Source organism: Mus pahari, chromosome 2 (assembly GCF_900095145.1).
Source record: "Mus pahari chromosome 2, PAHARI_EIJ_v1.1, whole genome shotgun sequence".
Lineage (NCBI taxonomy): Eukaryota > Metazoa > Chordata > Mammalia > Rodentia > Muridae > Mus > Mus pahari.
This window is the reverse complement of record NC_034591.1, coordinates 11,104,033-11,116,844: the sequence shown is the minus strand read 5'-3', so window position 1 is coordinate 11,116,844 and position 12,812 is coordinate 11,104,033. Positions and strand designations below refer to the sequence as shown.

Below are 12,812 nucleotides of genomic sequence, written 5' to 3'. Positions count from 1 at the left end.
GAAAGAGAAAATGCTCCTAACTTACAATTATACCTTCAAAGGTTTTCAAGGTGCTAGGCACATTTACATAACTTGCCTAACTTAATTTATAACAAATTTTAGGAGCTACAGATAAACAGAGCAAGAGCAGCCTCAATGAATAGCCTAAATAGGATAGTATAGGCTAAGAGCTGACAAAATTCCTTTTGATGCATTCACTTCTTGAAAGTCACATGATTGTCTCATAAGGAGAAGATAGATATCCCCAGGAGGCCAAAGGGCATGGGAAGGTCGAGGAGGAAGTGGGAAAAAAAGGCTACTTGCAAAACATGTCTTCTCTCATAGAGAGAAGGCTTAAATGAATATGAATGAGTCATTTCCTTCAGGTCCTTTGTGACACAGACTAAGTACTGACTTGCAATCCACATTCACTGAAACTGGTTAGGATTTGGAAAAGTGTCATTGTATCCATATCTACATGGTGTTCACTGTATCTCTAGATTAAAGAAATTTCAATGAGGCAAGTAGCCTTGTCAGGAGTGGAAGCTGGCAAGTGCTTAACAGGGGTTAATTCTGTTTAAGGGACTGTGCCGACCTACTTGAGATCATCTCAGATGAACTTGGAGTTTCTCGAAATGTTTTTGTATGGGAGACAAATGGAGATCATAGGAGCAGAGGCGTAATGACTGAATGGCTCAAGGACACAGTTGTATTGATGAGCACAACAGAGCTGAGATCATAAAGAAATAGATATTTCAAGAGAATATTATTTTGCCAAACCTGCAAATTAGTGTCAGATGCAAAATTTATGTAGATTTGTATAACTCTAAGCCCAGTGCTTCACAACAGCTGCGGGTAAATAAAGATATTCCACCATATAAAAGTACAGTTCAACAAAATATTTCATAATCTCTTCAGTAATGTTGACAGTAAAGTTTACAAGTAAAAACAGATACCCTAATAGTGCAAGTTATTATTTTTTAATAAAAATATATGCAGGATGTCATCTGTCATGCATTGTACTAGACTATCTCTGTATTGCGTCAGCCAAACTTCTCAGCCCTGGAAGTATACATGATAGTAGTAAAAAACGTGGAGAAAAAAAATATGCATTTTTTTTCAATGCATACAAGCATTAGGAATTCACAGAGAATAGCAAATCTAATATTAGTCAATCAAAGCCACAGAGGGATTTCCGGGATGAGCAAAGGCCTGAAAGGCACGAAGCAAATCCTTTTAAGAGAAGATCAGTGATTTACTCTGGGTGTTTATCCCACGTGAATCAACCATTAGACTGGTACTGCAACGTAAACTTAGAAAATATTAATTAGGCCAGACCACAAAGCACCAAGCATAGCTGAATTGATGACTTTTTGTTCATGAGTCTGTAAATGTGTGTGCATGTGTGTTTGCCTCTGTGCAGGTACACAGGGTGTATGCTGGTACTCACATGGGCAAACCTATGGACAGCCAAAGCCACAATCTAGAGTCCTACTTTCTCTCCTTATTTACTGAGGAAGGAGGTCTCAGCTGCACTCAGAGCTGGCTTGTAAGGCTCCTCTAGCTTACCTCTAGACCTGGGGATCCTTTGATTCAGCCTTCTGAAGGCCAGAAGGACAGACAGCCGCTACATCAGCATAATATTCCCTTAGTGCATAGAATCCGTATGTGGGTCTTTGTGTTTGCACTGGCAAATAGTGTATGCACTGAGACATATCTTCAATATGTATTTGAAGGCTTTTAATCAATGAAGTGAAAAAATAAAGGTTTGGGAGGTAATTCTTCTGACTATGAATTATATGTAATTTGTAGCCATTTATAATATTTATACGTGCTCCTCGTCTTTTACTCTTTGGTTCAAAATTTAATATAGTAAATCTTTAATTCAGCATAAATAAGTACTCCACAAAAATTAAGAAAATATTGTTTATATTGTAGTATGTAATAAAATATCTGACTTAAAGATTTTCTTTTGACAGCTGTAATTTCAGCCCTAGCAGGTTGAAGTAATAGACTCCTTAAATATCAACGAGTACGATTATGGGCACTCTCTGTGGCTGGAACTTTTAAACATTGCAGCAATTTAAGAAATCTCAGTAGCTGACTTATTTTCATCATATCAGTCTCAGAACATGGAGCCAGCAACATGATCATGAATAGCTTGGAGCACAGTAGTCCTGTACCCATTCTCAGTGAGGTACAGCTTTCCAACTTCTTGTCATCTTCTTGAGTGGATGGAAAGGGAACGAAAGAAACTTCTCACATAACCCCTATAAAATCTAAAGTTTCATTGTCATGGGCCATGCCACGGTAATGTCTCGGTGAGGACTGTTTGCTATCTTCTAAATTGGACTTTAAAGGAAGTCAAACAGAATGTGTGGCCAGAGTGAACACCAGAAACGTTATAAAGAGTAGAAGCAATATTTTGGGCCAGATAATAAGTATTTAAAGGTACTGCTTTTCCTTTTCAGTGTAAGACTCAAGATATGAGCTATTACTCAAGCTAAGCAACAATTTAAAGCCCACAGTTTTCACATACTTCTGTGTTGCTTTACACTTTCATCATGAGCACAAATGCTTAGATAAAAGCACCAAAACTTATTCTACCTCTTTTTCATTAGTTTCCTTTCCTGATGTTAGGGAACATTAATTTTGTGCTCTGGCTCATTTTAATCTATTTTTATGATGGGGTAGATTCTTAAGGAGCATCAAATAAACAGTAATTACAAAAGGTTTTGAATATAGCAATAACATGACAAAAAATAAATATGCAAGCTAAACAACCAGTGGGAAAATTATAAAAAAATTAATTGAATCATAGGCTGGAATTACTTTGATGATCCATCAAATTCATTTATTCGTTTATGGAGACTGCAAGCCATCCTCCAATTTTGAGATGCATATATCTTTTCATATCCAGCATGTACATCAAGTTGTCACAGAGAATACTGTTTGTCTCTGTGCATTAAAATCAAAATAATCACAGTATGTTTCCTCATTGCATTAATCATCCATGCTATGATTGACATGGATGATGTAATTCCATGAAATGAATAGGGACAGATGAAATAATACAGAATACCTATTTACTCACACAAATACGAATTTTTGAATGTTATAATGTTAAAGGAACATCTCGATATATGGCTTAGTAAAATGCTTCTGACAATTACAGAATTAAAGTTATATTAGAGTACTAAATTAGCCTGATTGACTCAATAACATTCAACTCCACCAGAAAAATTTTCCTCTTCTAATTTATTTTCCCCATGCAGCAGAATCTAAAGCGGTTCTGCGAATGATTTATTTACTGGCCAATTTGTAGACATCTCCACTCAGCCTACACAGTAACAAGCTGGCACTAATAAGCCATACATAAAGATCCTAGTTATTAAAATACAAATTAGGCACCCCTTATGTTTATACATGTGTAAGTACAATTAATATTGCAGGCTTAGTTGGAAACAAAATTGCTTTAGTTAACCGGCCGTTGCAATGCAATCAAATGAGATCTCAGATGCAATTGGAAAAGATCTGTTTGGTGAAAGTAATAGAAATTATTTCATGCGGAACAATTAGTTTACCAAGCTTGCCACCCCCCCACCTCCACCCACCTGCCCTTAATCAAATGATTTGTCCATCTTAAGTGACATGATATGCCTCCTTTAACACCCATAAGTTGCATGGAGCCTGCCAGACACAGCTGGAAGATGTAGCTTATTTACAAATATTGGTTTGAACTTGTAAATGCACGACCACATAAATTTTAATCTAGTTAGAGTGTGTGCCCTTTGTTCTCTCCCGAGTTATTAGCAGCACATGCCAAATAACAGAGCTAGCTGGCCAGTTGTTCCCTTGATTGTGTATTCCTGTGGGGATGAAATGGAGCTGAGGGAGTGTGTGAATTACAGGAGCCCCTTCCTGTGGCCAGCATCGACTGGACTGCCTTTGTTCTTGGTATTTATGTGATTTCTCTACTTTACACAGCAGGGGATGTTAATCAAGTTTTGCCTAAGTAATATTAATGAAACTTGCCAACTTACACTTGAGGGAAGAAGCAGAATATTATATTTCCTTTTGAAATGTTAATGCAGCTTTTAGGAAACTCTTTCTGCCTTCTAAATTGCCTTAGTGTTAAATTACTAAATACCTACTTCACTGGTGAAAAAAGTCAAATGCCTTAAATGATAAAAGAATTATAAAGTGTAAAAGGAGGACATTTTGGAATGTTATATCAAAATTCAAAGTAAACTTTTTCAAAACTTGAACTGTTTTGGGTGCTTTATCAAAACAGAGACCTGCTGTTGATTATGTTTAATCACCAACCAATTTGAATGTTATTCTCAACTTAAAGGAATGATTTAGCTTGATATATCTACAAATTATAGAAGTATCTACTTTTCAGAAAAAAAAGAAGATGGGAGGAGAGTGTTCTACTTTACTGCTTTTTAGTCACTGGAATCTAAAATTTTAGTAAGTTTACTTCAGGTGTAGTCTCCAGGCATAGAAATCCACACAATTTGAATGTTCTGTGCCAGCATGGACTTGCTAAGAGGAGGCCGCTGTGTACTCTTGGTTAAAATGTAAGGACCGGAAATACACTAAGCCTCAAGCATGCAGACCACGGACAGATGGGTACCCTGCACACCGAAGGCACGGTCTTCCACCAAGTTTGTGCAGTAAAAATGGATCCACGGGATCTTTCCTGTTTTCCCTGTAAGAATCTCTTTTCCTGATAATATGGTATACATACATCCCAAAAGCACAATAACTCAACGGGAACTTTGGAATAGAATTTGTTCAAGAATTCTCCATATAGTATTATTTGATGGGAACATTTAATCCTGGGTAAACAATTATTTTCTATCCATTTAAAATTTAGTAATGGCTTTTGTATAATTTTGAACACATTTGCTATCCTGAACGAAATGTTCTAACAGTGTTCCCTACCAGTCACAGTGACCATGCGAATGCTCAGTGATAATTCATGCTCGCCTACCACTTTTCTACAGAGAAATAAAAGGTATTGTCAAAGTGAGGACTTAGCATCAACGAGCCCAGTGGCCAACAGTTCACAACATATCTGGGAAAGAACTCCTCTGTCTAAGAAAACCAGCTACTGACCAAATACAACAGCAATGGTAAAGAAGGGATTAGGATAAGCCTGTGCCAAGTGTTTATTTTTAAAGAAAGACCTAAAATACTACATGATTTAATGAAACAAAGTTTTTTTTTTTCCCCCAAAGAGAAAAGGTTTAGCATCTATATTACAGAGGAAGACTGAGATGTAGACGATTCTTGGGAGTTCTGCTAATTACCCAAGATTCAAATGTAATCACCAGCAATTGCACTATAACAAAACCACACAGATACAACCTAGTTTTATGTTTATGATATGTCACATGTTAAATGAAAAAGAAACAATAAGAAAACATTCCATCTATATAAACCACCAAGGGTATTCATTTGGGTCACTTGTCTTTAGGTTATATTAAAGAAACACAATTTTAAGGTCTTTTCACTTTTCTCAAAGATATTAACTGCATACTAACCACCTCATTCCAAAAGCTTATGTTTCTCAGTGTTCAAAGTGCTTATGAATTTTACTTGTTTGACATTTTTTTTCATGTATTACCGGTGACAATCTGACCTTTATTAACCTAACCATGACAAACAACCATGAGTAAATCCAATATTTAATAAGGCCCAACAATCCAGTCAATATGATCAATTCACTGAGGAAAGTCAAACAAGATGGTGGTTAAATAGGATCACTACTTAATAGATTGTGTGATACAAGTTAGTAAATAAATAAGAAGGTTCAGAAATGTCAAGCAGGAAGCTCATTAAAAAAATCATCATGTTATTTAAATTCGATTCCTTCCATATAAAATGAACAAGGGAATAAATGAACACAGAGTGGTGGCACTCCTTCCTAGCCCTAGTGATACATAAGTTTCTGAACTCTAAACCTGACAGCTTTTAAAATAAGATCTCAGAAAGTACCATTAGCTGATTTTCACACTCTAGTCCTTATTCAAATAGCATCAATGGGCTGAAGGAAGGAGTTTATCAGCAAGTAGAGACTGAAAACATCTCCATTATAAATTTAGGCATGAAATGTGTTAGGTGACAATCTGAGATCAATTTCTTTCACTGGGTAATGTAAAGTTCATAATTTACAGGGGGGTTTCTGTATTGTTATATAATTAACCAGCATGCCTTAGAACACAAACCAGCTTATCAAATAAAAGAGAAAATGGGAGATGGAACGCCAGCTGGCATGTCCAGAAGTTGTCCAGAGAAGGAGGAGGAATGTTTCCAGCAAAACAGAAACAAACCAAACGGTAAGAGCTTAATGCTGGCTTCAGTCACTTCACACATCGACACAATTACAAAATATGTGTCTCTTCTTATAAGCCAGTTACACGCACACTGGTTTTCAAAATAACTATGAAGATTTTTTTCAGAGAGCATGATTCAATGATGCTTTAATATATTTCCAAGTGCCTATAAGAATGTAAGAACATGTGAATATATTTTTCTTTATTTTCTTGTACATAAACAGGAACATGACTATTCCAGCTAACTTCATGGGTCCTGGTTACTCACAAAAGGATAGAGGAGATTTTGGTAGTTTCGGATCAAATTCTTATAACACTGTAAAAATCCATCACTGAATTTTGCAACACGGCCAAAATTATGCAAACAAAAATACTGATTAACTTAAAGGAAGTGAATATGAAAAGGTCCTTACTGCAAAATCTTCCCTCCATTGGTGGGCCGCTTGGACTTTCTCTGCTTCCATGGCCAGGCGCTGAAAAAGAAATGGTAAATCTTAGATGCACATGAACTGAGCTACAGGAACATGGAATTATACCATAATACACTACCTGTCAGCTCAGAATTATAATTAATGATGAGGCATGAAAAGTAACATTTATTCAAGATCCATAGGTAACAAACCAGTTACCAATCTAAGTTAGTAACATTGATGCTACAGCAATAAATAATCTATTGTTCTTAAATACAACTGTGGACCTGCCTCTCTTGATCTCATCAGGAATGAGGGCTTTCCTTCAAGGAAGTATATTTCAACCTTTTTTTTTTTTTTTTTAACATTTGAATGAAGTGAAGATAGTATACTGATTGGCGTATCATCCTGTTCTTAGTAAGCACTTCCAAATATTCCAGTCAGTAGAAAGAGAAGGATGTTAATAGATCAACGAATATGTGGTCACCAAATAGACACATTTATAATAAAGAGTTCGAGATTTACTATTTGCTGAATGTATTTGTAGATGTTTGAAAGATGATTTTAAAGCCTGGAAACTCAGAATGCACACGTATGGAAACGGTTTCACTTCACCTCCTTGGAGTATGATGAAGCAAGCAGGAAGTGTAAGGCTGCATCATTGACTTCAAGTATATTTAAGCTGAATCATAGGGGCAGATACAGCACAACCTTAACAGCAAATATAGTTTGAATATAAATGTATCAAATTCACTTTTAAAGAGACAAATAACAGGTTAGACTCTCGGAAATATTAGTCACAAAATGGTTTTGTAATTTATGTTACACTTTCTAAGTAATGTTTGCTGGTATTTGCAATTTCCATGCATCAGGTCTACATCAGATCATCCAAGCATCCCTTTGACCACTCTTTACATTAAGATGTGGGTTTCTATCCTTTACGTTTAACACGACAGTATGTTCATCTTTCTAAGCTATTACAAAGGTCTTATAAATGACTGTGTAATATATAAATATAATATATTATATACATCATATATTTGCATACTATATAAATAGGAGACTCAATCCCTTGGTCCTTTGATTTCCTCATATGTGTCATGGAATTTGGATATATGAACACACACACACACTCAAACACAATTTAAACGTAGATTTTATAACATAAAGGACATTTATTGTGAGAATCTGAAAAGTTTTAGAAACCTAAATATAGCAAGTTAAATGTATTTTTAAAATAAGTATTTTTTAAAAGTTAAAGTACAAAAGTTGCTAAATTTTATATTCTCTGCTGGAAATACAAAATTAGGAACTCATTAAAAATATACTACTATTATATCTTTATTCATAAAGAAAAAAATGAAACTTTAATCAAGTTTCATAAATGTTCCAAATACTGACTTTTAAGGTAGTCTGTGTTATAACTAGCACATTCACTAACTGCTCTTTCTAGTGGCAAAAGACCAGAAGGTCATTACTTATAGGAATTGACATGCCTTCTAGACACCAGCAAGCCTCTAATTAACTTCTGTTCCAGTCAAGTGACATTTCAAAAGCCAATAATCTACCACTGAATGCCATAGGGAAATTGCACTAAGACTAATAAAATCCCTATCTAATAAAATATGAATATTTTACTGTTAGCCAATTTCCATCTCTACAGCTGTATATATGGGTATGTCCTATAACAACTACTTATTTACAAAGAAAGAAAACATAATTATGGAATTGGTATTACCAGTTTGGGAAGTCACAGGGCATGAACCCTTCCTTCATAATCAGCCACCAGAAAAAAGAGGAATGAAAACTCTAGGAGCACAATAACTGGCTAGAAGAAAGGGACCATTGTCTGTTTTCTGGCCATTAGTGGAGACATGGCATTCTAAACTAGCTGGTCCCAGGTTTATCCAGCCTTTAACAGATGATAATCTACAATGTCTATATGCAAGAACCACCGAATTCAATTACAAAAAGGGGTGGGGGATTACAAAATAAAGTCTCCTAATAATTTAAGTAAATTTATGATTTTGCAGAAGGATGGACAGAGCTGTAACATTATTATTATTTAGCCATGGCCTCTCTAGTAAAAATCCAGAACACTAAAAAATTCCAGCCACTGGGCTGATAACCACTTGGACAGAAAATTGTATAAAGGAGAACTCTGAAAGGCTGAGGAAGAAGGATTGTTGCGAGTAACACTAGGATGGACTCTATAGAGAGATCAAAAAATTAAAATTAAAAAAATCCAGAAATTGTATAAAGTCTGCCTAAAATAAGTGTAAGCTGACACAATGGCTTCCTCATCCTTTGAGAGTGTTCCACTGTACTATATGATACACCTATCTTCTTCACTGTGCTCTGAGTATCTTGTGTGGCTTCATTTGACAGAGATCAAAAGGACTGGGATAGAGAGGAAGCAAACATGAAACCTATATAGAACAATAAAAAAAAAAAAAAAAAAAAAAAAAAAAAAAAAAAAAAAAAAAAAAAAAAAAGCACCTGTCCCAGCAAGAGCAACTGAAGGAGGTCATCGCCCTAGTCATGAGCACCATCAACTACATCTTGTCCTATTTAGCTTTGTCTTTGCATTCTTAATCTCTCTGAGTTGATGTTGTATTCCTGGAAAAGCAGAACTTACTGACTGGTAAACATCTTTGTGACATGGGTTCAAACAACATGTGAAACACACTTCATCCAAGTGGGGACAATTGCCATGACAGGAGGTATAAGGCACTAGCCAGAGCAGCAATGGCGCCATCCTAAGAATCAGCTTGTTCTCTACAAGCAAGGATAGCTATAACTTCCTCAGGATGACCTTGTAGAAGCAGAAGTCAGACAGGCAATGGACAACTAGAATTTGATTTGACCAGTATGTTTTGGCTCCACATACTTCTATGTCCATTGCTCCAATCCTTCTTTCCTTGAACCAAAAGTACATCTCAGTACCCAGAAAATGAACTTGGAGTCCCCGGACTCCTTTACTGGTTTTCTTCCCAATGGGGTCATAGTGAGAAAGTCTTTTCTATCCCCTCTCACCACAAGCAGCAGCATCCTTTACTTGGCATGCTGCAGGCTGGTTGCTGAGCCTCCTTTATCTGGGCTCCCTGAGTCTATACTTCGGCTCTAAAAATTCCACTTCCAATACCTAAAAAGAAACGTTAAGTTTAATTCTGTTTACATTATGACAAAGCAGAGAAGGTCACCTAAATGGCTTTATTCAAAATGTATGAGAAAATCATTTATATATAACATGATGTATTTAAAATTTACATATCCTTATTTCCATTGATTTGCATATTAAAACAAACAAAAAAAAAACAAAAAGAAACCCTAAATACCTTAAAGGTGGTTTTTACAGACTCAGTTTTAACAAGCAGACTGGCCACTGAGCTTTTAGGCCTTGAAGATCAAGCTCATTATACAATGCCAGGTTTTATTTCCCATAATTCTATCAAAAGTCACCCATAAGACACCCATAGTATAAATAAAGACATTGTTGGTTCAACAATAAAGCAATGACAGAAATTATTATTTCAGGTTAAATGAAAAACAAAATTGCAACATAAAACCATAAAATAAGCTAGTTTAGGAGCAGTCTTTACAAAGTCATCTTTCAAATGCAACCAGATTATCAGTAACAGTAAAGAAGCTTTTGATATGCAGTGGTCTGCAGGGACCAGAACAAAATTCAAGCAAGCAGAATGGAAGCAGCTTATCAGATGAGAGAAAGGCCAGTTCCCTTGGAGGTCTATTCATCCCTAGGCTTCACTGGCATATCTGTATTTTTTTTCCACTGGCATTGAATTCTGATATATGACATGGAAGTCAAATAAAAGAAGTAGAGATATATTGAAAAGAGACAGTCCTATCATTTCAATCAGTAATATGCAAATATATTTCTTCTTAAATAAATAGTATTTTCTAAATTTCTAAGTATTCTGCTTCCTGGGTTATGAATTAATTTTATACTAGTTTTTCTTCCAAAGAACTATTGAGAACAATCAAACAATCATAAGCATTTCTTTAAAGAGCTTTGAAAGCAAAATATGAGGCAGCCCAGGACTGTTCATTTAAGACTCCAAGGCTGCTAACATTCAAATTGAAATAGGCAGTGTTGGCTTACAGAATTTATTCTAACAAATTCTAAAACAATGCCTTTGATGGTGTAGATCAAGATTTTTCTCTTTAATAAAGGGCAATAGATATAAGGAGCAAGCTAATTCAAGAAAATACTCATTTTATGAGATTTTGATTAATGTTCAAACAGTTAATACCCAATAAGGGCTGGCAACTGCTGTACTGTACCTGTATTGACAGTCTAATTATCACTCTAATGGGTTTTACTAATTCTCATTAAAAGGTTCTTACAGGATCAGGACACACATTTGAATGGCCTAATAAAAGGTTTTGAAAACAACGGATTAAAGTGAAAGAACACACTTCCAAATTCTGAAGAAAAGTGCACAGACTTTGTTTCGGAGGATGGTGGTGGCGTGGGCCTTCCGGTTGTGCAATTAAGTGATGAATTTAACTGTCTTCAGTATCTCAGATATTTGTGTATTTTACTACATTTCTATTTATACATATATATGTGGAAATCAATATGGTGTTATTTCCATTCCAACTTCAAAAACACAACTTTATAGAAAAGATTGTTAGAACTGCAGTCATTGAAGATCACTTTAACATGCTAATAAGAATAAAATGAATGAAAATTCCTCATCTGTGCCTCCATTTCCTGTTTCTTCCTATAGAAAAACTCACATCTATAGAAATATATTGAAACAGACTTTTATAAGCTATTTGAGTAGGAAAAACAAAACAAAACAAAACAAAACAAAACACTGATTAGTCATTTGAGTAATTAAAGCCCACTTAAAGTCTGGCATCTCGACCTGCATACAGATATGGCATTATTCTAACCCTGCAGCTACCTTAGAGTCCAGGAAGAACAGAAGCTCTTGGGCTTTACCTTGGAGCATTGCCAGATTTTGGGGGAAGTTTAAAAGATGAAACAGGATACATTCCATTCAGACAAAAGGTTTTTACTAACACTGAAGTACACTGGGTGACAGAAATTGTCCCTCATTTTTGGGCCAAGGAAGCAAAGCTGTAATTTTTAAGGAATTACAAGGAAAGGAGAAACTTACAGCATTAGGAAGCAGGCTTAGTCAATATGTGACCTGTGTTCCATGACTTAGGTAAGGGAGCAGAGCTTATAGGCATAGGCTATGTGACAGGGGTCACTCACTCTCTCTCTCAGGAAAGAGGTGTGAGGTTGGTTAATTTGTAAGCAATGCAAAGCAATAATAGTAGGCTACTTCTGAACTTGGGGCCTGCTTAGTTAGGACCTGGTTACATGGGAGGTCCTTGTTCTCTAAGTGCAGAAGTCATAATCTTTCAGAAGGGAAATTGGTGCTGAGGGTGGGAAGGGCGTGGGCTCCTTAGAAGCACCTTGCAGAACCAAAACTTAGATGACCATGACCAGACCGCACTCTGTGAGGATACCTTAATTGTGGGTATCTCTTACTCTATCTTCTGATTCGTCCTCTCTTTAAACCTAAAGACCATGTTAGTACCTTAAAGACAGACTTGGTGGGTGCAATAAATAAAACTCCTGTCCACTTTTCCCCATTACTGCTCTCTTTAATCGTCAGGTCAGAATGGGTAGCTGAGTCTTGCTTGAGACTCCAGCCTTAACTAAAAGCTCTCGTGTCAATAAAATGGATCAAAATATACGTTTTCATAAATAGCTTAATATTGGGATTCGTGTAGTTTTAATTATTTATTTCTTCATTTTGTAAAACCAGAGATAAACTGGTACCTAGCAAGAACTTTCGCCCCTATATTCCATTGTCTTTGATAAAGAAAGGGACCCTGCAAAGAAAAGATAAATGTAAACACCAACCCAGCCACAAAAACTGCCTGTAAAATCTGCCAGGGCAATGGTGGCATGGAACTTTTGGGAGTTACCAATCAATTTCTTATTTGGCTTAAGGTCCAGCTCACAAGCCGGGTGTGGTAGCGCACGCCTTTAATCCCAGCACTCGGGAGGCAGAGGCAGGCGGATTTCTGAGTT

The 12,812-nt window shown here is 36.0% G+C and overlaps 1 protein-coding gene across 5 annotated transcripts in view; it reads right to left on the bottom strand.

The window, feature by feature from the left end:
- Cacna2d1 (calcium voltage-gated channel auxiliary subunit alpha2delta 1) overlaps positions 1-12,812 on the bottom strand; it is a 426,913-nt gene that overhangs the window by 197,606 nt on the left and 216,495 nt on the right. For all 5 annotated transcript variants that reach the window (XM_021190608.2, XM_021190611.2, XM_021190609.2 and 2 more), the window contains exon 4: positions 6,737-6,796. In XM_021190608.2, coding sequence (XP_021046267.1) covers positions 6,737-6,796 — 60 coding nt within the window. The remainder of the gene's footprint in view (positions 1-6,736; positions 6,797-12,812) is intronic.